Source organism: Silurus meridionalis, chromosome 1 (assembly GCF_014805685.1).
Source record: "Silurus meridionalis isolate SWU-2019-XX chromosome 1, ASM1480568v1, whole genome shotgun sequence".
In the NCBI taxonomy this organism is placed as follows: Eukaryota; Metazoa; Chordata; class Actinopteri; order Siluriformes; family Siluridae; genus Silurus; species Silurus meridionalis.
The window spans coordinates 7770214-7796112 of record NC_060884.1 but is presented as its reverse complement, the minus strand read 5'-3'; the positions used below and the strand labels follow the sequence as shown (position 1 = coordinate 7796112).

At 41.4% G+C, this 25899-nt stretch overlaps 1 protein-coding gene across 5 annotated transcripts in view; it reads left to right on the top strand.

The window, feature by feature from the left end:
* agap1 (ArfGAP with GTPase domain, ankyrin repeat and PH domain 1) overlaps window positions 1-25899 on the top strand; it is a 142860-nt gene that overhangs the window by 45508 nt on the left and 71453 nt on the right. For all 5 annotated transcript variants that reach the window (XM_046845849.1, XM_046845842.1, XM_046845834.1 and 2 more), the window contains exon 2: window positions 25584-25642. In XM_046845849.1, the coding sequence (XP_046701805.1) occupies window positions 25584-25642 (59 nt within the window). The remainder of the gene's footprint in view (window positions 1-25583; window positions 25643-25899) is intronic.

The window sequence follows — 25899 nt, the reverse complement described above, 5'->3', positions numbered from 1 at the left end:
GTTTTGTTTCCATACTGACGTTATTACGCGTGCATCGCTTTCAAGGCTGCGTTCTGCAAGCATATTTTCAGTAACCAGGATCATAAACAGTAAAGCGCTGGCCTTGTTTACACGCCTGCACAAGATAAAAGCAGGATGTTGGCATGTTCCTGGATGTGGAACAGAAAGCCTAAGGCATGTGATCCACTAAAGTTTGTGTTCTACTAATCTCCTGAATATTTCTGTACGACCTGTCCTGAAGAACGCTGATTAAAACTACCATAAACAACAACAGGGAGCAGATAAATGTTTTATTATTATTATTTTTTTTATTGTTTAATGTTTTTGTTCCAAGTCTCTCATTATTCCTGGTATTGGAAACTTGGCTCTTTCTTAGTAACGTGCTGCCTAAATAAATGTCAGAAGTAGCAGCATATATTCCCAAGCTACTTTTAGTTTCAGAAAAGCATCTGTATTTATTTACTTATCTATTTCCTCTCAATCTCATGACAGGGTTAAACTCAGGGGTGCAGGAATTGAGTCTCCTGGATGGAGGTTAATGGTGTCAGGTACTGGTGCCTGTTTGTGCATGACCTATATTTGCAGCCATGCAGAAGTGATGTATGTTAGAAGTATGGAGGACTGGGTAGGAAACTGACTGTAGATTCTTGTGGCAGTGTATGTCTGTAGGGTGGAGAACACACACACACACACACACACACACACACACACACACACACACACCTCACACCTTGAATACCTCACTTTTCTAGCCATATGTTGTGGTTCTTCTATAAACTGCACAAAATTGGTTATGGTTATTGGATATGGTTTACATTGATTGGAGTGGAAGATCTTGAATGACGACCTTTAGAGCTCTGACCTCTATTGAACACTTAGGATGAATTGGAACACTGACTGTACCCCATGCTTCCTCACAATACATCAGACTTGACCTGACTAAAGCCTTTTTAGCTTGAACGAGCACATATCTTCAACAACCAACCTCCAAAATCTAGTGGATCATCTTCCCAGAAGAGTTGAGGTTACTATACTAGCAAATAAAATGGTGTATAAGCCAGTACTAACCAATGCAGGGACGTTAGTCTCGTCTTCTTTGATCTATCAGGTGATATCCAGACTTTCTTTCAATTGCAGAACACTAAATGTTATAGTATGTGAGCTTGCACTTAAGACATAACATTAGAAACAAGTGATTACAGTGCAGTTCATGATCTTCATGCCTGTCTCCTAGTCTGGTGTTAATTATTCCAGCCTCACCAGACTCATGTATTAACATGTCTCATATTTTCTTAACATGTCTTATATTTTTCTTATTAACTTTAAAGAAAGTGAATTAAAGGTGGCTGCACTATTTTTTGTGTGTTAAAATCTCAGGCTGGAATCAGCCAGTGCTGAATGTCACATTGTGAGTAAAGATCTCTGTTCTGACATGAGATTTCCGTCTGAAAGAAAAACTAAAATAAAAAATGGCTGTATTGTGTGATCAGAAAAGTGCATCCACCTTTTTATTCAGGCTTAACGTATTTTTTTGTTTTTTTTTCTTTTACAAGGCATTTATTACATGAGCTTTTACTTCTCATTTGTACTAGCCTCTATATATCCTCTCCTCAACATGCCTCATCCGTCCAGCCCATAAAACTTACAGTGTGCGTCTAAGGGCAACAAAAACGCCATAACGAGCCCTCTGTGGCTTGTCCTGGCTGTGTAGCGGCATAAAAGCAGAACCGTGTAAAAATAATGAGCCTTGTTGGAGAGCGCATTATCTCGGACAATCCATCTGAAATGTTGCTGTTTCATCTTTTTTTTGTTTTTGTTTTTCTTTTGTTCCACCCTCCATTCCTTACTTAGGAGGTTATGAGTGTATTGTCCCAGGATGCCATTTGACCGTAGACATACCGGAATGCAAGCGAAGTGTGATGTAGGAGCCGTGCTGCAGGGTAATTCATTTTTTTATTTTCCTCCATTCCCAAGTGGACGTTTGGAATTTTTTTTGCTCAGCATCTCTATTGCTAGCGTTTCAGAAACTCCGAAAGCATCGGAGCGTCGTTCCGCAAGCGTGAGTCACTTGACTGACATTGTAGCTGCTGTGATCCTTTTGCTTATCGTTTCTGTAATTTACAGCATGTATGCAGGTGGTGTTTTCAGACTCGAGCAACATCAAGACGCTGCGAATTCTTCACATAATTCGTTAATGAGCTTACCATCATTTTCTTTCTCCTCCTTTCCCCTTCACTCTATCTCTCGCTGTAGCCGTACAGTACAGCTGTACAGTAGTCCAGGCACTCCCACTGATTATTATTCACTCCTCGATGGCATCAGTGGTACTATGTTATGTATTTGTGAACCACAGCTTACACTCCTTGCCGGATTACATACTCGCAGCGTGTTGCTTTTCTGTGATAGTTATATAGATGAGACTGGGAATGTTTGTGGATCCATTCAATCCGTTTTAATGCATCATGTGAGAAGGATGCGAATGTGTTTTATCTGTACACGTGGGACGTTTTTAATAAAAACTATAGCGGTCGACATTTGAAAGAGAGCCACAAAAACTGTACACATCTTCGAGTAGCGCGCTGAGAATTATTGCTATTAAAGACAATCTATAGCTCGCGGCATTGAAAATCGCTCAAATTTCTTGCTCCTCGGCTTATCTCTCGTTCAGCTTGCGGTTAATTAAGTAGCAGGCTTGTCAGTGCAGGGATCAAGCAAGGTCCCTGTGGATTGCCACCCGTCCCTGATCCAGATAGTCCTCACTCTGTTACTACACAACCCACGTCTCTATATAAACACGCACACTTTTTAGTGGAAAAGAGAACAGAGGGTTTGGGAAGAACATTCTCTCTGGAAGGGATGGTGCTTTTTTTAATACAATGTGTTGCTAGATTTTTCTTTAAATTTTTGCCATTAAGGTCAGTTGATGTATGTAGGTGGCAGAATAGATAAGGACTGCTGTGCACGCTCAAGGGAGAGTCGGATGCTTGGCAGCAGGAGGGGATTGGATGATGGTTTGGTGCTCACGGCTTATAGCTCAGGTTTATGTGATTTCAATCTTGAACAAAGTCATGCAAAGTTTGTGGAAAGACAGTGAAAGTGAAAAAATCTTTCAAATAATTTCAAAAGGTTTCTGTATATGGCTACACGATCAGAGAAATGTCTGACACAATCTTGCTGCTGTATTAATGTCCAGACCATTTAAACACACTTTAACAGCACCACAATCATGGTATTAGGTTGATTTTTTTTTTTTTTTTTTATGGCAAAAGCAATAAAAATTCAATATGGGGCAGACCGTGGCTATACACCTCAGAGGAACCTCCTGGTGTAAAGGTTAATCCACGCTCTATACACTGGCCGACTCATCGGTAGAAGGAACCGATTCACACGAGGCCGTAAGTTTGGGAATAGAAACTTCTCTGTAGCTACCAGCTGGCGGATGAGTTAAAAGGTCAACGTGGTCGTAACAAAAGCAGTTCATACACTAAGAGACGTTTTCAGTTGCTGCTTTGCATGGCTGTTTGGCTAAGTGGCTTTTTGACTCTGCATGTCCCCAGGCTTGAACATGGTGCTCTCCCAAGTCTTGGGTGTTGGAAGGAGGTTCTGGAGCCATTGTATTTATTTTTCGCACCGTTTTCCAAAGATTAGCTACGTTATCACAGGGTGGAAAAAGTAAATTCAGGGTTATCCTGGAATTTTCCGGGTGGGAACGTGGATCAGGGTGTGAGGGAAGCAAGGTTGGGTGTGCCAGTGGTGACTGGGACACAGAAGTATGTGGGCAATTGATATAGAGAAGAAAGCAAAAGATTCAGGCTGCTTGATAGATTAGTTTAGAAGATCACACACAGGTTGAACTTATTCAGGTCTGCATCACCTACCAATACTTTCTCAGGATTTAGAAGAGAAGAGGAGCCTTTATTATTTACATATACATTACAGCACAATGAAATTCTTTTTTTTGCACAGGCCAGTGATGTTAGGAAGCTGGGGGTTAGGGGGGCAGTGTCAGCCATAATACAGTGCCCCAGTGTGGCATCTTGGCAATTCCGGGGCTTGAACCCCTGATCATCCGATCAGTAACCCAGAGCCTTAAACACTGCACTACCACCTCCCCCTTTGTTTATGTCTGTACAGGTGTTTTCGTAAACACCCCCCCACCCCACTCTCTCTCACACACACACACACACACACACACACACACACACACACACACACACACACACACACACACACACACACACACACACACTCTCTCTCTCTAGAATATTAGTATATATTTGGCTGAGGCCTCAGACATTGTTCTGGCTTCATTAATTCTGAGTTTAGTGAACTTTACAGGCCTCCTACAGCTGCACCCTGCTGACTGCCATGTTCATCATGCAACATTTACTGCAGGAGGCTGTACCATGGCACTTAATCCATGGCAAGAGTGCTGAATAAATACATTTCACAGCACAGGTTGCATTTTAGGAGCACTAGACGGCCTCGTACCAGCAGCTTTTCCCAGTACTGTGTGTCTACACGTGAGACAAAGATGTGAGGAACAGCTGTCACTCCTCAGCTTGGCTGCAGGTGCCACTTGTCTAGGCCGTCTCCAATCGTATTAATGCAGAGGAAGAATTCTTAGCCGAAGCTCGATCCCAGCCTCATAATTGTACAAGCTGTATCTCACATGCCGAGCATGGCATTCTGCATGGCACTGCGGTCTGATTGCACTCAGGCATGCAGATGGAGCAGGCTCTTAATCATCTTACAGAGAGTGGAAAATGTGTTTGTTGGACGTGCCTGGTCTGTGGGAAGCAGAAGTGGAATTGAAATAGCGCAGAAACCCAGAGGGTTCAGAGCTTCCCCTTAACTCATAAGTCATCCGCTCACCAGGACTCGAACGGGAGCGACATTAAGGAACTAATGAATGAGTAAAGCCTAAACCCTCTGCTGTAGCAGATGAGAGTCCTCGTAGTGCGTTTATGAGGGTGGCATCTCTTGTCATCCTGAATGTGTTTTGTTCACCTTACATAAAGGTTATATCCTTCCTTTTGCTGTCACCAGGTTTAGCTCAGCTTTTTTCCTCTTTGCTTGGACAGGTGGTCAGGGTGTGCTTAAATTCTCCTGTGTTACCGCCCTGCTGTTTCTGCACAGTCAAGCTGCTGTACACATTTCCATACATCTAAGCACTTTACTATGACGCCTTCTTAGTCTTTTTCTCAGACACTTTTTTATTATTCCCCCTGCATCCGTTGTTTTTATGCGCTTGCTGACGAGTCAATTTTCAGCAGCAGGAGCATGTAACGTTTTTGTCAGCTGCTGGAGCCGGGCAACCAAAACAGCTGTGCTTCCACACAGGGAGAGTTCTGACTTTATTATTCAAGGGGATTTGGAGCCGTCAGCTCATTCTTTGGGCTACCAATTGAACTTTTTTGCACAAAATCTGGAGTGGACTTTTTTTAACCATGGGTCCGGTAATAAATTTTCACCATTGTGGCTGCACACACTTTTTGTGAACGTACTAGACGTCTTTTAACCTTCTTGCCTGATGCACTCTGTAAAAAAGAAGCAACCGTTTATTAATTCCAAACGTCTCTGTGCAAGAACATTTTAGAAATCCATTGATGAATGCAGGTGGTTTGATAAACACAAGCATTATGAGTCACAAATGCTGAAATGAATGGAGCTGTTTGAATAAATAAATGATGGCTACCTGTAGTTACAGAGTGTGTGATGCTACATACAGAAACAGAATTTGCTGGTGTTTGCTATGTTCACAGGTACTGTTTATCCTGTGTAAATCTAAAAAAAAAAAAAAAAAAAAAATACATAAAAAAATACGGAAATACAGTTTTCAGGTCACATGATCAACTTTCAAAGGTTTGAGTTAAACTCAAAATGACAGTTTTAAATGATCTTTTGCTAGATTGTAATTATTTTTTTCAAATGTATAATTTGTCACCTATTTTATCAAACACGGACAGTAGGAAGCGGAAATTATTTATTTATAATCAGAGTCCTTTTGTATTGATTTTAGATGCAACTTATAATACGTTTCTTCCTTTTGGACATCGAAATAATGATGCAATCCCATGAATAATGATGCAATCCAGTGAACGCATTGATCACTGTGATCTCAGTAGGCCGTGATCATTCCAGTTGAAATTGTAGTGAAACTCTGAACCTCAAAGTTCCCTTGTTTTTTGTTTTGGCTCTTTATTTAAAAAAAAAAAATCCACCACGTCCTGCAGTGTGAGGGAGGTTAGTATTTTGGTCTTTGAACGTCCTGTTTATCACAGGCAGGTTTGTGCAAATCTGGACCCCCTGCAGTAGTACTGGGGGATTGAAAGAGCGCCTCTGTTTTGCCGTGGTCTTGTTCTTAGATGAAGCCCAAGTGAACCGAAGCATCGCCTGCTTGCAAACCGGACCGCTGATTGATCACGGTTGGGTCATTAAGGCTTCTGTGACTCCCTGGTGAGTTTTAGGAGAAAGGCGGTGTGATGAGCTTAGGACGTCTGATATTTAAATTAGAGCTCCCGTTCTCATCCGACTCTGATCTCGTAGAGGGATAGCGTGCATGTGTAGAGGGACAGGGTTTTCCAGTGAGGCTGCTGACCCATAACAGTTTCCTTTCTAGGCTCAAGCTTCATGGTGTGGGGGAAGGGCTTTCTGTCCCCCGCCCCCCTTTGGTTCTCCTCACCCAGTTTCTCTCCCATCTCTATGTGGTGGGTAGTTGAGTCCCGAGGCTTCTCTTGGCCCCGGTTTGTGTGTTTCTGTCACAAGGACAATGGGCCAACTCAATGGCTGCCGGCGGCAAACTAATCAAGGCCATCGGCACAGCGTTGGGATCACGTCTAAGAGGCCAGGGAGTGTGAAGTCGGTGTTTAAGGCCACGTCTGTGTATATGTGTGTTGGGAGGCAGAGTTTAAGCTTTTATACATAATTTTGCCCATTTGCGTTAGAAAAATATAAGGTGTATGAATGGGAATGAATAAATTTACATTTACTTAATTTACAGCACAGATGCTGGTGCTGGTGCTTCCACATAAACCAGTTTCACGACTTCACCTGACCTCTTTCTAGCGGTGGTTTGCTGTGCGTGTTGGACAGATGTGCCATTGTCAATGTGTGTGTATGTTCCTGGTGTTGTATGTAAAAGAACCAGCCTGACAGGCTTTCAGAGAACTATATCTAACTCCACTCTACCCCATCCCCCCTGCACCAAGCGTCAAAGATACGCATCAATTAAAAGCATTTGCTCATCTGCATATCAGCAACGTCCCGTTATAATCCTATACGGTCTCCGGATTCAGCCTTAATTACGCCGACGAAGGCCATTGTTCAGCGTTTCATTAAGCCGCAGCTGTAAAGTGATGTAGCATTTGGATACAAAGCCTTATCTGATCACGCAGTCGTCTTCTGATTTGCATGTGTATCCACGTGTTTGCTCACTGGAGATTAGGACGTGCAGGAGTGTAGACGAACAACGACTCAGTTTGAGCTCCGACAGCGAATAGAAAAATGAACAGCAGAGGCAAAGGGGTGGGTGAGTAAATGAGTGCGGGGTGCCAGGCTGTGACTGATGAGGGCTCGGTAAAGGCCAGGGCCGATTTGTCATACCGAGTCTCTCGTTAATTCACCATTAGACACACACTCGCGCGCACACACCTCCTGCTGCAGGTCTTTTTTTTTTTTTTTTTTTTTTTTTTTTTTTTTTTTTTTAAATACCCGAGTTTCAAGGTTGGACCCCTCACCCACACGATGGGGGTGTGTTTGTGTTTTTCTTGTCTGTTGAAGCAAAACAGTCTGGGAGTCGTTACACAAAGACTAGGTAAATGTGCAGAAATGGCTAGACTCCCTGTCATGAGTGTGTTGACCTCAGTGGATAAAATAGTGGATAAAAAATCCTGCTTTGTCTCTCTACGGCTTTATCAGTGTGTTCTACATTTATACCAGTCGAAATCACTATGATTTCTCTGTTGTCTTGCTGTTGACGTTCCAATTTGATACTTCTCATAATTTTTTTTTTTTGTGTCCGGTCGAGGCCTCCCCCCTCGATCATACTACATCAACCTGCATTTCCCGTACCAGAAAACACAGACTCACATGAAGCTTGCTTTCTGTGTAATCTGTTATTTTTCTAAACGATGCTGCCATTTACAACTTTATTCAATACAGCTATCATTCTGTGTTGGAATTGGAAGAGATCATCATCACCACAGATAGATTTGTTTTTCATTGACGAGCAATACGTTACAAAATCTCTGAAGTAGGAGATAATAGTTGCTTTCTTTGAGCCTTCTAATTAACGACTGCGTTTGCACAAGGTGCTGTTTAAAAATAAGAGAACATTCAGATGAGTAACCGAGTCCCTGGACTGCACCCGAACAAAAGAAAGACAGTTCTCACATTGTTAATGGTCCACACTCTCACTGCAAATAGACTTGGTTTATATCTCTTTTTTCTTCTTATATAAATTAAATGGGCATAAGTAATGGGACACCTGACCTTTCCTGCCATATGTGGTTCTTCTCCAAACTGTTAGCACAAATATGGAGGCACACGATTGTATACTATGTTTTTGGATGCGGTATAATAAAATTTTAACACTCGCTTGAACTTGGAAACCCAAACCTGTGTCCCTATGTACAAATCCAGCTCCATGCAGCTATGGTTTGCATGGTTTAGAGAGGAAGATCTTGAGTGGCCTGCTATAGAGCTCTGATCTCAACCCTACTGAACACCTTTGGGATGAATTGGAACGCTAACTGCACCCCAGGCCTCCTCACCTCACCTACATCTGTGTTGCTGATGAACACAAATTTCCACACGCACACTCCAAAATCTAGTGGAACATCTTATATGTTGAATGCGATGGCAAAAAGCACACACCATACTTATGACCAGGTGTCCACAAACTTTTGGCAATATAGTGTATGCTATCAAAAATACTCTAATGTAATATATTTACATTGGTTACATTGGTACATATTTACACGGTTTTCCAATTGTTTTTTAGGGGTTTTCTTCTTGTGTTTCATGCAGATGCATGCAGGGGGTGTCTTGTGTAGAGGAAAGTGTCTGATGATTAACAGCAGCAGTACGGAGGTGGTGTGACTGAACGTGTCAGATTGTTATAAAATTTTTTGCAGAGTGCCTCTGCTCCAGGAATAGATCAGAAAATGGATATATGGAGACTGAGGGAGAGAGTGAGAGTGTACTAGACCTTTTCTCCTTCTTCATTTTTTCATGAAATAGTCCAAATATGATCGCTCTCCACTACTGTCCTGTTCTGTCTTACTCTCACTTTCCCCCTCATGCAGAGCTCCTATCTGTGGCATGTGGGAAGCTGGGGTGTGATGTCTCTTTTCTCACTAGGCCGTTAGATTGGCACTAAGTGGGGCACTGAGAGGGAGATTGGCATCTGGGCTTCTGTCCAGCCTTCAACAGCCTTTTAGCTTCCTGCCATCAACATGCTAATGAGGGTTGCACTCGGCTCTCAGGACTGCATTGTCTTTCTCATAATTATTGCTGAGAGTGACTTCATAGTCATGGAGTTGGTCTAGTGGTGTGTGTGTGTGTGTGTGTGTGTGTGTGTGTGTGTGTGTCTGCGTCTGCCCGAGTTTGACAAGTGACATGTTTCATGTGGAATGGATGCAAAAAAAAAAAGCAGCTCTGGTGGTAGTTCCTGCTGTACAGTAATTCTACAGGTAGATGTATATTAAGGTGATGCTATCTGGCGAAGTAGAACACATTTGTTGATGTATGCTGTTTTTTTTTTTTTGTTTGTTTTTTTTGTCTTAAGTGCCTTAAGTGCAATTGAGGAAAATAAGGGCAAGTGGAAGACTGTTGCTGTAATGTACACTATGAACACATTTAGTCTCTATTTGCTGTCGACTTTTCTGGGAAGATGTTTCACTAGATTTTAGAGTCATGCTTGTGGAGATTTCAATTAATTTTTATTTGTATAGCACTTTTAACAACAAACATTGTCTCAAAGCAGCTTTACACAGATAATGTGGTGATAAAAAATGAATAAGATTGTTGTTTATAAGTGTATGTTTGTCCCTAATGAGCGAGCCGGTGGCGACTGTGGCAAGGAAAAACTCCCAGAGATGGAAACTCGACTCATCTGGGTGGCACCGAATGTCCTTTTATTACAGCTAAACGTTGTTGAGTTGTGCAGTGATGGTGAGCAGATGCAAACTGTAGTCCTGTGTCAGTGTAGCAGACTGCTGATATTAACTACAGTCCAAATCACTCCTCAAAGCATCTGTGTTACTTCGTATTTCAGAAGATTTGTGTTTATTCAGCCACATGGGTGTTAGTAAAGTCAGGTACTGATGTAGGTGAGGTGAGGAGACCTGGGGTGCAGTCAGCGTTCCAATTCATCCCAAAGGTGTTCAGTAGGGTTGAGGTTAGAATTCTATTGCAGGCCACTCAAGATCTTCCTCTCGAACCCATCTACACCATTTCTTCTTGGAGATGGCTTTGTGTATAGGAGCATTGTCATGGAGCAGGTTTGGGTCTTCTAGTTTAAATGAAGGGAAAATTAAATGTTTACGCATCCAAAAACTTCCTATACAATTATGTTCCAAGTTTGTGGTAAGTGTTTGGCGAAGAACCACATATGGCTGGCAAATTCAGGTGTCCCAATACTAAAATACCTTGTCCATATAGTGTGCGCTATAACAGGGACTAAATCGTCAATGTTGCAACTTTAAAGGCAATGAAAACGTGGAGGAGATGTGTGCACTTTTACCTGCTAACGTGTGCTTCCTTACACACACATTGTTGTCGTGTTAACGACTTCACATTTTGCTATTGACTCAGCACAATCTACCACACGCTGTGTTTCTTTGGTTCTCAGTAAATGAAAGGAACGGTGATGAACCCTGTTGTGCTACTTTAGAGACTTTCGAGATCCCCTGCTGCCTCAGATCGGATTGTCCACTTCGTGCGTCAATGTACGAGGGCTAGCGAATACCTGTTACCGTCATCAACCGTGTCAACATGGTGCCAGAGGCGCTTTGCTTTGTGTTTCATTTTATTTCCCTCGCAACTCTCTTCCTGGTGGTGTTGTATTGTAGCGCGCACGTGTGTGGCTGTGTGTGAGTGAGTGATTGCATGTAGCTCTCATTGTTTGCCGACCAGTGTTTTATTAGCAGATTAATTCAGTGCTCACAAGGGTTAAAAGTCAACATTTACTTAACCCTCCCCCAGTGCTTGTTTACTCACGGGACAGGATGATGTTTCTTTTGTTCTAGAACTGTGTGTAAAATGATATTTTGCTACAGTTGAGTTTTTATACATATTACACACTATATGGACAAAAGTATGGGGACCCCTGATTTGTCCAGCCCTATGTGGTTCTTGCCTGAACTGTTGCTACAAATTTTGGAGGCACACAATTGGGATATCTTTCGAATGTTGTAGCATTACATTTTCCCTACATATGAATTAGGAGACCCAATCCTGTTCCAGCATGTCAATGCTCCTGTGCACAATTCAAGCTCCATGGAGATTTGCTTTACATGGGTTTGAGTGGAAGATCCTGAGTTTTCTGCTATAGAGCTCAGACTCTTGCGATGAAGTGAAACTCTGACTGCACACCAGGTCTGCTCACCCTGCATCAGAACCTGACTTTACTAACGCTCTTGTGGCTGCATGCCTGCAAATCTTCACAAGCACAATCCAAATTCTTGTGGAACATCTTCCCAATAGAGTGGAAGTTACTATAACAGCAAATTGGAACTAAATGTGAATATATTTATTTATTTATCACCTGACCCGTTTGCTGAAAAAAAATCCATTCGGGTCAAACGTTCTGCTTTTATTGTTTTTTCTTTGGTTGCAGATGCACGTTGCTGAATTATAAACTGACTGTCATATATAATGTTACTGTGTTCATGGTGCATTGTAAGCGGTCATTTGCAAGTTGTAAGAACTCAGCTTAGCACGTTCGACATGCAAAGTGCGGAGGAAAAAAAATACAGATGCCTTTTAAAAAAGCCTGTCTTTTGTTTGCTAAGTGAGCACGCTGAGCTCATAAAAGGCTTTGCCTTCGCCACATGTTTACAGTTACAGGCCCGAGCGGCTACTGCTGCTGTTCTACTGAAGCGAATGCACAAGCACTCGTTTAGTATTTTGGAATGAAATCGCAGCAGACAATAACAGCAGACAATAACGGCTAACAGAACAAAGGTATGTGGAGAGTTTATTAGCAGGAGTAACATTAGCAAGAAGCTAGCCGCGTTGATGACGTCCTCATAACAATGATTAAGATGGTCAAAAACTGTTTGTATTTCATTATTGTATATTGTTTATATCTTTTTCTTATCATTTCAAGCGAGTATTGTTATTAATTATTATGATATATAATGCTTTTTTACTGTTCATATTGTGTGTTCATGTTGATTTGTAAACAAGGAGGGGACCGGCTGGTGAAGACCACATCAGTTAATGAGTTGAAATATGTATGGAGGGGGAGGGTGTTTTGCTACGCTCCCTTGTCAGGCTTGGACACTGTTAATTATAGTTGATGCCACTGGCATCCGTTAGTGAGTGAAAGGAAATGGTGCAGTCAGTGTTAATGATAATAGACTTTAATCTAGTCAGAGGGAAGAATTGGTTGAACATCTGTGGCTCGGCCATCATAGAAGTTTATTGCTGCACCAATAAAGTGTCTGATTCATGACATTGGTCTAAGTACAAATGATGAATGTACTTCAGCTGCATGGAAACAAACCCCTTTCTGAAGTGGATGTAGAAATGTTTGTATCTGAGGTTCAATTATTATTATTACACGAAATTCAATTTGTATAGGCGTGTATAGATCATCATTAAAGCACATTTTTAACATTCAGTTGTTTAAGCTGAACTGTGATCTGACCTCAGTTTGATATTGATCATTTGATTTCAACAGATTCAAAAAGCAGACCTCTGATGCCGCCACCCTCGTGCTTCACTGTAGGGATATTAGCTAGTCAAAGAGCGGTACCTGGTTTTGTGAGAAGCACCGCCTCGAGTTCAGTGTTAAGTGTTACAGTGTTAAAAATTTCATATCACACTAGTGTTTTTTCCCTCATGCTCTCAGAGCCCTCTAAGTGCTTTTCATATGCTTTTTATTCTGGAGTGCTTCTGTCTAGCCATTCTAGGCCTGATCAATGGAGACTTTCTGAGATGGGCGTCTCTCGTTTCTGAAGCTCTGTTAGAGTGGCCATTGGGTTCTTGCTCTGCTTGGCCAAGTCCCATGTCAAGGAATTTATTTCGTTATCATCCATTTTCCGTTTTCATGAAATCTATAACTGTGTAAATAAACAAATTGGACTTCTCTACAGCTTGATCCTTACTTTCTCATACCATTAACGGTATTCAGACGCCATTGCTTATTCCGAATTTAAAGACTCCAGATCAAATAATTTCCAGCATGCAGCATTTACACTCACATGAGCTTTATTGAATGGATTTATAAGAAGAGATGATTAGAGAAACTGTCTGTACTTGTTTTACAGTAACATTAGTGTATGACTGTGTTATAATGCATAGAGCTTAACATGTTTAAATATGTGGTGATGCACGTGTTGTGGGTGTTTTCTGTTTGTGCAGCCACATACTTAGATTATGGGTGTTTTCTTTTATTTTGAATACATTTTTCTTTTCAAACTTTTCAGTTTGAATATTTATTTTCTGAATCACCATTTTCAGAAATGTATAATGAAATGATAAGGGTACACAAACATTTCGTACCTGTTTAAGCACGAGCTGGAGCACAAATAATTGCGGACACCATTCCACATTTAATCTCCATTTGCTGTTATAATCACCTCTGCTCTTCTGGGAAGATGTTCCACTAGATTTTGTAGTGCACTTGTGGAGGTTTGTGCACATTCAGCCAGAAGGGTGTTGGTAAAATGAGGTTCCGATGTGTGGTTTATAGCAGAAGAATTTCTACTCCAACCCATATACACGATGTCTTTATGGAGCTGACTTTATACACAGTTGACCTTGTCATGCTCTAACAGGTTCTGGGTCTCCTAGTTTAAGTGAAGGGATAATTTAATGCTACCACATTGTGTGACTTTAACAATAGTTTTATCAATGTGGTTTTGGTATCTAGCATTAATTGTTGATTCAGGACGTTCAAGGTAATTTAGTGTAAATTAAAATCGTTTCTGTAACACTCGTCACTTTTTGATCTGTTGATGTGGACCTGAATTCTTACTCTTAATACATTCTGAGTTTAGGAAGAGTGGAATTAAGGTTTGACTAGGAGTGATATTAGAGCCAGTAACTTAAAACTTCAGCACAGAGAGAATATGAAAGAGGCCCCCTCCCTCCATCATTTCTGGTTTATTAACCGTGTTGTGTAAACTGTCTCCCGACCGGGGGAATGCGTGCGTGGGTTTGTGTACATTTGGTGTTCGGTATGCATCTGTTGCTTTCATAGACATGTGAGGGTGTAATGTGGTACTTTGTGGCTACAGCCTTCTAAGTCAGACATGTAAACATGGAAAGAAGCCTCTGAGAGCAGATATCCCTCATTCCTTTAAAGAGCATTGACGTAAGGAGGTGTGAGACTGTTGCTGTGTTTCTCAGCCTTCCATTCGTCCGTCGATAAATGCAAAAGGTTTGTTTTTGTGGACACTATTGAAACATTAGACGCCTACAGATGTTAAAATAGTCCATACATGATGCGGACAAAAGTTTGTTGACACCCGACCAGTTCAAAGACGTCCTATAGAGTTGTATACCTCCTACTCCGTGGTAACAGTTTGGGTAAGAAGCACATGAGACTGGAGCAGGGCTCCTTCCTGTGTATTTGTGAGATGAGATCTGGCATGTCTGTATCTTTTCTGTGGTATTTGTAGTCTCTGGACCATGTCGAAATTACCTGAGGTGCTGACGATGCTGATGACCTTACACGTATGATAGCAGTCAACAGAGGGAGAAAAAGACGACAGAAATATAGTGATAAATTGTCAACATTATCTCTGTCTCCCTCAAACTGTCTGTCACATTCTTCTTCTTTGTGCTGCAGCTTTGTTTTAGGTGAAAAGCTGAAGGGAGGAAACGGTGCCGAGACCGATTTGACTTTGGAGGAAGTGGAAAAACGCTTTATTGTTCGCGCTATTTATCTGTCTGCACAGATGTGTAACTGTCAAAAATTCTGCTCTGCATTTTATAACAAATAGTTTTTCATGGAGCTGAGAGGGAAAGTAGGGATGGAGATTGAAAAAGGTGCGCTTGTCACCATTGTAACTACGTTAGACAGGCTGGAAATTTGCGGAATACACACCAGCTAGACAAACGTCTGTGTAGCATATGTGTGTGGAACAGATTTAGATGCAAGTACAAAAGACAAACATGTCTTGCAGAGCAATAATGGTTCAGTTAAAGATCTTGAAGTAAAAGGAATCAAGTCACTGAATCAAGTTTGGTGTTTCAGAGCATTTAATCATATGGGCAGAAGTATGACCTTAAGTTTATATATTACCTCTTACAGTATAATGATTTCCACTAAAATTGTTCGTTTGTTTAAATCTAGAGCTATTCACCGATCAGGCATAACATTGTGACATTATAACAGTATGAGCGGTGAAGTGAATAGCACTGATTGTCTCTACATCAAGGTACCTGTTAGTGGGTGGTATTTATTAGGCATCATGTGAACATTTTGTCTGCAAATTTGCTGTTTTAGAAGCAGGAAAAATGGGCAAGTGTAAGTATTTGAGTTTGACAGAGGTCAAATTGTGATGGCTAGACGCCTGGGTTAGAGCATCTCCAAAACTGCAGCTCTTGTGTTCTGTTCCCAGTCTGCAGTGGTCAGTATCTATCAAAACCGGTCCACGGAAAGAACTGTGGTAAACCGGAGACACGGTGCACGTAGGGAGCGAACAATATTAGGAAGGTGGTCATAATGCTATGCCTGGTCTGTGTATACGTCTCGCTCTATAAGGTGGGCTTTGCTTTACAGCAGCAAAGCATCAACATCAGTTCTTTGGTGCAGTTTTCCACACATTATTTCCTTCCCTAGGCATCACATGGTTCAGAAGATTATGGGTGGTGTATATATGGTGTATATATATCTCAAGGGTTATTGGCTGTCACATAACGTGGTCAAGCACTTCAAAAGTATCACTCATACTTCCTGTTTCAGTGAATGGGTCAACTTACAGCCAAAATGTGTTTTTTTTCTTTTTTGCAATTTCTGCAGGCTTCCGAATGCCTGGGTCCAGACCTGTAATCTTATTAGACACCACACACAGTTTCCTTTAAATACACATACTGTTTATCTGAAAAAGGAGTATTAAAGACATAGAATGACATATATATGTCACCCCCTCGATAATTCGCAGTTCGGAAAATTTGTGGGTTTTCATTTGGAACCTCACTAACAGCAAGTTGCGGATTATTTTAACAATCGTTGGGAAAACGCAGCGGGACTAAATGTTCAGAAACGTTAGGAATAACATTAAACTGTTTTCACTAACAAATTACATAAAAAATTTTCAAAACACATTATTGTAAAAAAGTGACAATGTCTAGATCAATTTACTATGGTACCATAGGGGCTGCGGGGGTGCGTCCAGAATTCTCAGATTTTCTTAGAACGTAACCCTTGTGAGTTTCGGAGGACCACTGTACATGCTTTGTGTGTGTTTGGCTGGTCGCCATGGTGCCGCCAGTCAACTTCCACTCTTAGCCACTAATTCAGTACATATACTGTACTTCCTACAGCTCACTGATGCTTAAAATACATCCACTTCTGCAGATTGTTTTTTTCTCTCTCGTTCTTCCGTTTGTCCCTGTCTGGAACATGTTTGAGGAAGAGCAGATATGTCGTGTTCTGCGCCCGTATCAGCTTCACTAAATGGAGCAGCACGATAACGCCTGCCCTTTATCACACCATCGGAGTGTTTTTACAGCTCCAGTTGTGTGGGGCAGCACGGTTTTCCAGTTTTAACACACCCAGTAATTAACTTTGGAGCTCATGGAGCACAAGATCAGGGGCTACATTTATGTTTGTTGGGCTCACGTCTTTCAGAAATAGACTTGTGTAAAGTTTTATTTGTGTCGGTGTGATGCACCAAGTTTGAAATCTGGGACAGGATTGAAAGGTTTAGACCTTCGCACCTCCTTTAAAGCATTACCGTTTTCTTCTATGCGGTTGATGCAGGAAGTCATGTGACAGTTTAGGGAAAAGCATGCATTTCCATGCCTGTGGGTCATTTCTAGTTGAGAGGAGGATCACAGATGGCCTTTTTCTGTGTGTTTAATCAGAGCTGAACTATACTGCTGTCTCTCCTCTGCTGCGTACAGCAATGACTGGGACAGAGCAAGCATTTCTACCCTCCCTGTTGGGCAGCTCAGTGGCAGCAGCAATGTTTTAAAAGTGCTGAAGGCTTACCTTTTTTGGATAATAACATTTACCCTCTAAGGTTCCTTAATTACCTTAATAAACAAAAGTATTGGGAAACCTGACTTTTCCAGCCATATGCGACTACTGCTAAGAATCCTACTCTGTTTACAAGAAAGTACTTTATTTACCTACGTTTACACACTATTACCTTCCAAATAGTTCCCTTGCACAGCAATACAGCTCTTCCAGCATTTTCTGCGATTCACCGCTGGATCTCCACAGTGGTGTCAAAACTGGCGACCTTTGAGCCTCATCTTTGGGAAGAAGGCGCAGTCTGCAGGAGCTAAATCTGGCAAGTAGCGTAGGTGCGGAAGTGAGATCATGTTTCCGGTGAGAAACTCGTGTGCGAGGATTTTGCATTTTCTCTTTGTTCTAACTTGCTCTAACGGACGTTGTTGGATTAGCACCCGTTGCACAGCTCCCGATGTACACAGGGCGATGTCTTTCGGCACACTGACTTATGAAGGTCGGCGCTCCATGTGACTTTGTGTGCAGCCTTGTGCTGTGTTACAAAACTAGCCTTGAATCTTTGATACCACTTCGTTTAGAGTTTTGACGTTAACCCTTTTGAACACCTTTGGGCTGGGACTGTGTGTGTGTGTGTGTGTGTGTGTGTGTGTGTGTGTGTGTGTGTGTGTGTACTGACTTTGCTGGATGCTCTGACATTGATCCTGAGGCTGTAAGCAGATTTGCTCATTGACACATTGACACCAGTCAATGTTTCTCACGTTGCCTGCAGAAACCCCTCTGAAAAGCCTAGCCATGTGGCCACCGCATGCACTAGTGATCATTTATTCGATAAATCACCATGTTCCCTCTTCAAGCATTTCAAACTGTCTGCACTTCCTTCAAATCTGTGGAGTGATTGTGAGTAAACAGATACCACATGCACCAGGCATTAAAAATGATGATCCGCTGCATCCCAAATGTTCCTCAGGGAGAACCGCCACACACGTTCCCAAGAATTAGATTCTAATATGAAAATGAAAGATTGCTGTATATTTGCGGCTCCGTTTGGGATGGGAATACTGGGAAAACTGGGAAAAAACACTGCCTGCTCTTGTCTGAAAACAGGAAACAGCTGAAGCAACATCCTGTAGCCGAGTAGTACCCGGAGAGGACCAGCAGCGAACGCACACGGCTATTAGTAGCCCCAGAGAGACGCTGCACGGAGGCAACAATGCAGGCCAGTGTGTTTTCGGTCCACCAGGGACCAACCGGCTGCATTCTTTCCATTCGCTTAGTGGCTCTCGGCATTGAACCGTTCAGCATGTACGTGTAACACACAAGCACAGCTATTCGTCTGCACGTGCTCTCAGTCAGTTGGAGTGCGGCAGAGAATTGTGTGTGTGTTTGTGTGGTCCAGCGTGCTTTCCCCTGAATTTTGCGGTGCACTGAAGTCTTTGTGAGCGTGATGGGCTCGTTTGGAGTTTTGTTTGTAGCGTCGCAGCGAAAAACCGCACTGGGAACTGAGGCTTCATGTTTCTATTTTGGGAAAATGCAGGGCCAGAGATGAAACAGTCTGTTCTCAGTCTTCAGAGAGAGCGAGATGGGAGGAGGATTCAGAGATCTGAGGGAAGAGATGTTCTCAGAATGGATTGAATAGACTCGAGTGGCCAATGCAGACCTGTGCATCAGACAGAACTCATTACAACACCTAAACATATAACGTATATATGTTATTTGTTTTTGTTTTTTTTAAATAAGTGTTTATGCGTAATTTAAGCAAAAGAGTAATGGCTTTAAATGTGTAAAACCTCCCAGGGTATTAGGTACCTAAGGCAGTATTAATAAACAAAAGTAATTATTTAAATTGATAAAGTGACCTTGTTCTAACAGATTAAATATACATGTACACTGATTTCCTCCACCAGTGTCCCTCAGTCGCCCCGAGGTGTGAATGTATTTGAAAAATTTTAATGTGTCTGCCAAAAGACTGGACTAAATTCCTTTCCAAGTACAAGATGAATAAAGCGGTGAAGTAAATCAGATCAAAATGAGATGAACAGAACATAGTGACCTACACACTACGTGTCTTTTAGTTCTAACAGCACAGCTGTAGGCAGCACATGGGGGACCGAATTCCAAGAACACTCCTGTAGAAATGGAATACACAGTGTAAAAAACATCTGAGTTAAGAGCTGAGATGGTCGCAGATCTTTATAGCACCATAACATTAAAGGTACAGGTTTTATATTATTTAACTGAAGAAATTAACTGATGATATTCTGCTGAACACATATGGGGTCATGGGTGGCCAAGGTTCACCGATGCACGTGTGAAGCGAAAGCTGGTCCGTGTGGTCCGGTCCAACAGACAAGCTCCTGTAGCTCAAATTGCTGACGAAGGTAATGCTGTTGATGCTCGACAGGTCAGGACTGTTTTGGCAGCAAAAGGGGGACCAACACAATATTAGGCAGGAGGTCATAATGTTATGCCTCATCGGTGTAGTTTACCAGAGTAGTCTACATGGAGCTTTGACCTCAACCCTGCTGAACATTTAGGGGATGAATGCTGACTGTGCACGAGGCCTGATTTAAAAAAAAAAAAAAAAAAAAATTCTCAACATCTGTGCTCAATGCGCCTGTGGCTGAATGGGAAAATCCCTACATCATGTTCCAACATTTGGTGCAAAACCGTCTCTGAAGAATGGAGATTATCATAACAGCAACACTGGGACTGAATCACACTGGTGTGAAACATTTGCCCATATTGTATTCTTTCTTTTTTTTTTTTTTTTTTATCTTTTTTTTAATACCCTGATTCACTCACCAGGCAAATCAAGTTTAAGTTCAAATCAACTAAGATGACAAGCAGCAATTGAGAATTAAAACTCAAAATGTCATGCTAATTATGTGGTGTAACAAAGACTATGGAAAAACAAGCAGTTAAGAGGAGAGACTTTGAAATCTTGGACTCTTGCTGTTTTGGTAACGGCTCTGGTGACAAAGCATCACGTTTGTATCCTGGACAAAAAGCTATGAAGTGTTGAAACACACCGTTTCCGCATCCGATCATATTCCTGATTGTGGAAACAGTGTCGTGGATTTGTGCCTAATAACGCGTGCCGATGAACAGTATTTACTACAAACAGCCAGACCACGTTCTTGGTGTGTGTGTGTGTGTGGGTGTGTGTGTGTGTGTGTGTGTGCACGGATAGTGTACGCTGAAGGGATTCGGAAAAGAGTGAAGCATACAAGTCAGGCAGATGTTTTACAATTTTTAATCAAACAGCGATTACAAAACAGTTTATTTATTTATTTATTTATTTATTTCCGCTATGTGTCATTGAAGAGATTTTTATTTCACTGGTTACTGGATGAGTGAAGTGAACTATAAATCCCCACTCCATCCCTTTTTAATGTTTTTAAAGTAAAAAAAAAATCAGTAACAATGAACAAAGCATTGTTCCATCTGAATTGTAATGGACTCTATGCAGCATGATTACATGCAAGCCGGCACCATCGGGGCTGCAACTGCTGATAGCGGGCGCATTTGCGAGTTTAGGTCTGACCTACTTCTTCAATCCCCCTAGGCTTGAGCCAGCATCTGTAAAAGAAAGCACGAGGGGGTTAACACTGTATAGAGAATTTCTGAGGAGTGAGGTGAGGACACTCTGAAAGCTGCTGAGTTTTAGGGATTCCTGAACAGCACAAAGGTACACACAGTCCTCAACCATTCAGACGGTCACGAGTTTAAAAATCCAGCATCTGCAAAAACCTGTGACGTGCCCTTTTGCTGTACTTCATCAATATACCACAGCGTTTTACACGATCGTGGTCACATTTTTTGTTTTCTCCTTCCGAGTTTCCACACTTAAATCAGTTACGTGTCCACCTACACGATATTCCGTCAGTGTGTTTCCACAATTAGTTTTTTCGAGCACAGCAGCATGTGTGTGAGTGGTCGTACACGAGCCCATAGTTGCTATGATGTGTGTCGTGTTGGATCCCAGGCTGTGCGGGTGGGAAGGCTAAGCAGGTCATGGGAAAGTAGAAACGGACCAGTGGCTGATTTAATACTAATCTTCCTCCCCCACACGCGCATGCACATCTGTAGTAGTCTCCTGTGGTGCAGCTTTGATTGGCTACCAGAGTATACTGGCAAGACCAATACTGGAACATTTACTGTAAGAAGCAACACTTCATAAAATCGTGTAACAAACTTGTACCAGGGTTGCTTTGGATAGTGAGCATTTCCTTTGGCAGATCAGGATACATGAGCTTACTCCTACACCTGTACGAGTACATATATTCTTATGCGAGTGGAAAGTGTAGCGTAAGCAAGTATTTTTCTATATGCCAGTGTGGGAGAGATGTAGTACAGAGAAATAATGAACAGAAACTAAAACTTAAAAAAATGTACTGGATGTCAATGTTTCAGTGCTACTGGAGCAGCATACAGACATTCAAATCTTATTGGATTAACTGCGTGTTCAGATTGGCAATGCGTTCAGAGCAACACCACAATTAGAACAAACATTATTGAAATTATAAATGCGCACACTATATGGACAAAAGTATTCAAGCATTTTTTTTCCTTTCACTAATAATTGTAAATAAATAAATAAATAATTGTAAGTAGCTCTGGATAAGGGCGTAAAACTTGTGTTCATATATAATGTATTATTTATATTGTTTCTTATGCCATGAGCTTCCTGTCAAAATAATAATGCATAATTCCTGGTACACATCCATCTTAAATGCTAGAACAGTGCTGCTTTTTAAAATTTAAACCAAAATATTCTCTTACGTTACCAATGGGAACGCGAGCCCTTCGATAAGCCCTTCGTTCCAATTTTATTCGTAAACCACAGAGCTTGAGTAGAGTAGCAGGCTGAATGTTTACACTTTTATTCAATTTGGAAATAGATTGCACGTGGAATTGGAAAGAAGATTGACCGCGGGGAAAATGACGTCTGACCTTGGCCTGTCAAAGCTCCCTGCACTGATAATTAGATTAGATTAGGAGGCTGACAGACCGTCATGGATGTATTCATAGTCTGCATTACCGTTAAATCGCTCAGATAGGGTCTTTTATTTAAAAGCCAGATTAGTATTTGTGGCCTGAGCCTGAGATATGAGTCAGTAACATCCGAGCTTCTGACAGCTGACAGCTTCCGTCTGCTCTCATGATGGGTTTACGCATCTCGAGCGGAACAATGGGATGATCTTGGGCCGAGCATGTGACGCATCTGTGCAAACAAAATGGTGGCAAGCTTTGACAGAGATAAAGATTCAGCTTCTCAAAATACTCTAACTTACAGCACATTCTTCCCAGCTCGGTTCATTCTGTCGAGCCAATCGCTACAAACGTTTGTCCACCTGAGATTAGAGTTGCAAAATTCCATGAATTTTCAAGACTGGAAGCTTTCCGTGGGAATTAATGGAAAGAAACTGGGAAATTTGCTAAATTGCAAGTTGTCCTATAACAGAGAACTTAAATGTAGCCAGAATTCAGTTAAATTTCATCAATCACATGCACACAGCACACTTACTGCACAGCTACTGAGGACACATCCCCTTCATAATGCAGTATAACATCCTTCATGTCCCCATGCATTTCTAATAATATAACTCAGACCATTTTTTGAATCCCGCATACAAAATAATGTGAAATATATGTCAATCTTGGCGATGATTCACGTAAATTACATAAATATTACATTAATACTGATAACATCAAAAATGTCAATTTTAAACATAGTTTGCATGTAAATATTTGCTTATGGCAAATAAATTTTATTTATGCTTACTATTATTTACATTTCCCCCAAATTTCTTACACCATAAATTCCTGGCAAGGTTTCTACCTTGAAATATATTAAAAAAATTCCACAGATGAAGTCCCAATGGAAAGTTTCCAGAAATGTATAGGAAATTTTCTGCCTCTTTGCAACCTTACCTTAAATTCTTATAATCAACATTTCAGAAGTATAGTTTGTGAGAAATAGAGCGAAAAATAAAAGCTTGTAAACAGAAGATGAATTGCGAAATTCAATTCGATCAGGGTCAAGGCCGGCGCAAGGTCAAATGTCTGAGATTGTATGTCTTAATTCGCTTCCTTCCTGTTTGTCATACACAGATGCTACTTAATACACACTCATGGTCCGGATCTTGGGGCCTTTTTTTTTTTTATCTCTGTTTATGACTCTTGCTATTGTGCAGAGATTCCCAACAGGGTCACCATCACAAGGTCAAATGTTTAAGAGAACTTTCCTTGAATATCTAACCAAGTTTAAAGAGGTATTTAAGGGTGTTTTTAGGATGGTGTGTGGTGGAGACATGGTTTGGTTTACAGCTGCTCCAGCATCAGGGATGAACGGAACTAAAGTGCTGCTGTATAAGTGGAATAAACGCATTGTGGAATTCTAGGGAAAAATGGCCTTGGTGCTGATGAAAGCACAACTCTTCATATCACTGACTATTTTCCTACAGCAGTCTGTAAAATGTTTTTAAGTCTTTACTTTCATGTAATTATCAGTTTTAGTTGTCTTCAATTTTTGAGAAATGTAAGTGAGATGTAAAATTGGACACCCACTCCTAAAACAAAGCAGTGCAGTATAAGCTCCTGCCAATTCCTCTCCAATCTGTATTAAAGAACACAGAGGTGGGTGGCTCATTTGGATTCTCTTTCAAAGGGGGCTTATCTCTGTAGTGCTTTGTGGACTTTCCAAAGGTTTACAGCCTAGTGCTGTAATATCCGTTTGCATGATGAAGCTTTGCAGAAGCCATCGTTTTTCCTCAATGAACAGCTCCCACACAGCATGTGTGTGTCTGTGTGCAATGTGGACATGAAGTCTAGTATATTTACACCAGGTGTTTCTTTTTGGGAAAACTATTTAGGAAAAATGACCCCCATGTGTATAACATATGCGACTACAATTACATTGGACTTTGGGTCTGAAGGTCATGAGTTCAAATCCCAGCCACACCACAATGCCACTCCTGGGCTCCTCAGCAAGGCCCATAACTGTTCAGTTGTATGAATATGATAAATGTAGGTTGCTCTGGATAAGGGCGTCTGCCAAATGTCGTAAATGTGAGTGTTGATGTGTTAGACAAAAAAATCCAGCCTGAAGCAAATTTTAACAGAAAACTGTTTGTGGTTTTAAAGTACAAAGATATTAATCACACTGATTATCTCCTTAAACACTCTGCTGTCATCATGATTGTTGCAGTGAGTCTCAAATGGAAAGAAATCTGAGGATTTGGAAATACACTATATGGACAAAAGTATTGAGACACCTGACTTTTTTTTTTTTTTTTTAAGCTATTTGGTCTTCTTTCCCAAACTGTTACAACTAAACTGGAGGCACACAATTGTATAAAATCTCTTTGGATGTGTTAGCATTACATTTTTCTTTCATTTGAGTTGACCCAAATGTGTTCCAGCATGTCAATGCTCCTGTGTACAAAGTGAGCTCTGTGCACATATAGAGTAAATGGCATGGAGTGAAAGATCTTGAGTGGCCTGCTGTTGAGCTCTGACCTCAAATCAATTAAACATCTTTGCGATGGATTGGGACTCTGACTGCACCCCAGGCCTCCTCATTTTATTAAAGCTGAATGAGAAAAGGGTACACAAACGTCCGTCTACATAAAGTGCAGCACTGTTTGGTAAATTGAGTAGTGTTTCTACCGAGGACGCGTCTTAAATCGTATCAGTAGGGTTTCATTTATTATTGTTTGTTAGTGTCTGTTTTGCAGAGATGCTAATGTTTTACAGTAAAACAGCATTTAAACCAAGTGTGAATAAAATGCATCTCAGTATGGACTGCACTCAGTATGTAAAATGCACAATCGTTTCTTGGGGTGGTCACTTTCAATTCATGTTGATTGATGGGAATCTAAGAGCCTTTGTCTTTTGAGGCATGACTGTGATCTTTACTGGTTCCGAAAAACATGGCGCTTCCTATTAAGAAGTGTGTATTTCTTCGTGCAAACAAGTATTTGACTCGTTTATTGATGTTGACGTATGAGCTAAGCATGGGTGTGGTTCAGAGGGGGTGTTGAGGGTGTGGCTTCCAAAGCATCTAATTAACACAGTATTAATGCTGTGTGTGTGTGTGTGTGTGTGTGTGTGTGTGTGTGTGTGTGTGTGTGTGTGTGTGTGTGTGATTTCAACATTTGACATTTGAAAGCAACCTCATGACCTGTGTGTGTTTGTGTTGCAGATGCTTTTGTGAACAGCCAGGAATGGACCCTGAGTCGCGCAGTACCAGACCTCAAAGTGGTGAGTGCTGCCTTCTGTTCCAGTTCCCTTCCTTTTCTCTCTCTGTTCTGTTCTTCGCCTCCTTTTTTTCACTTGCTTTTCTCCAGTCCCTCTCCTGTTATTCTGCTGTTCTGTTCCCCTGTATTTTTCTCCTGTTCTTATCCAGTCCTCCTTCTGTTCTATCCCTTTTCTCCTCCTGTTTTTGTCCTGTTCTGTTCTCACCTTGTCCCCTCCCTGTTCTTCTCCTTTTCTGATCTCCTCTTGTTCTCCCCCATTCT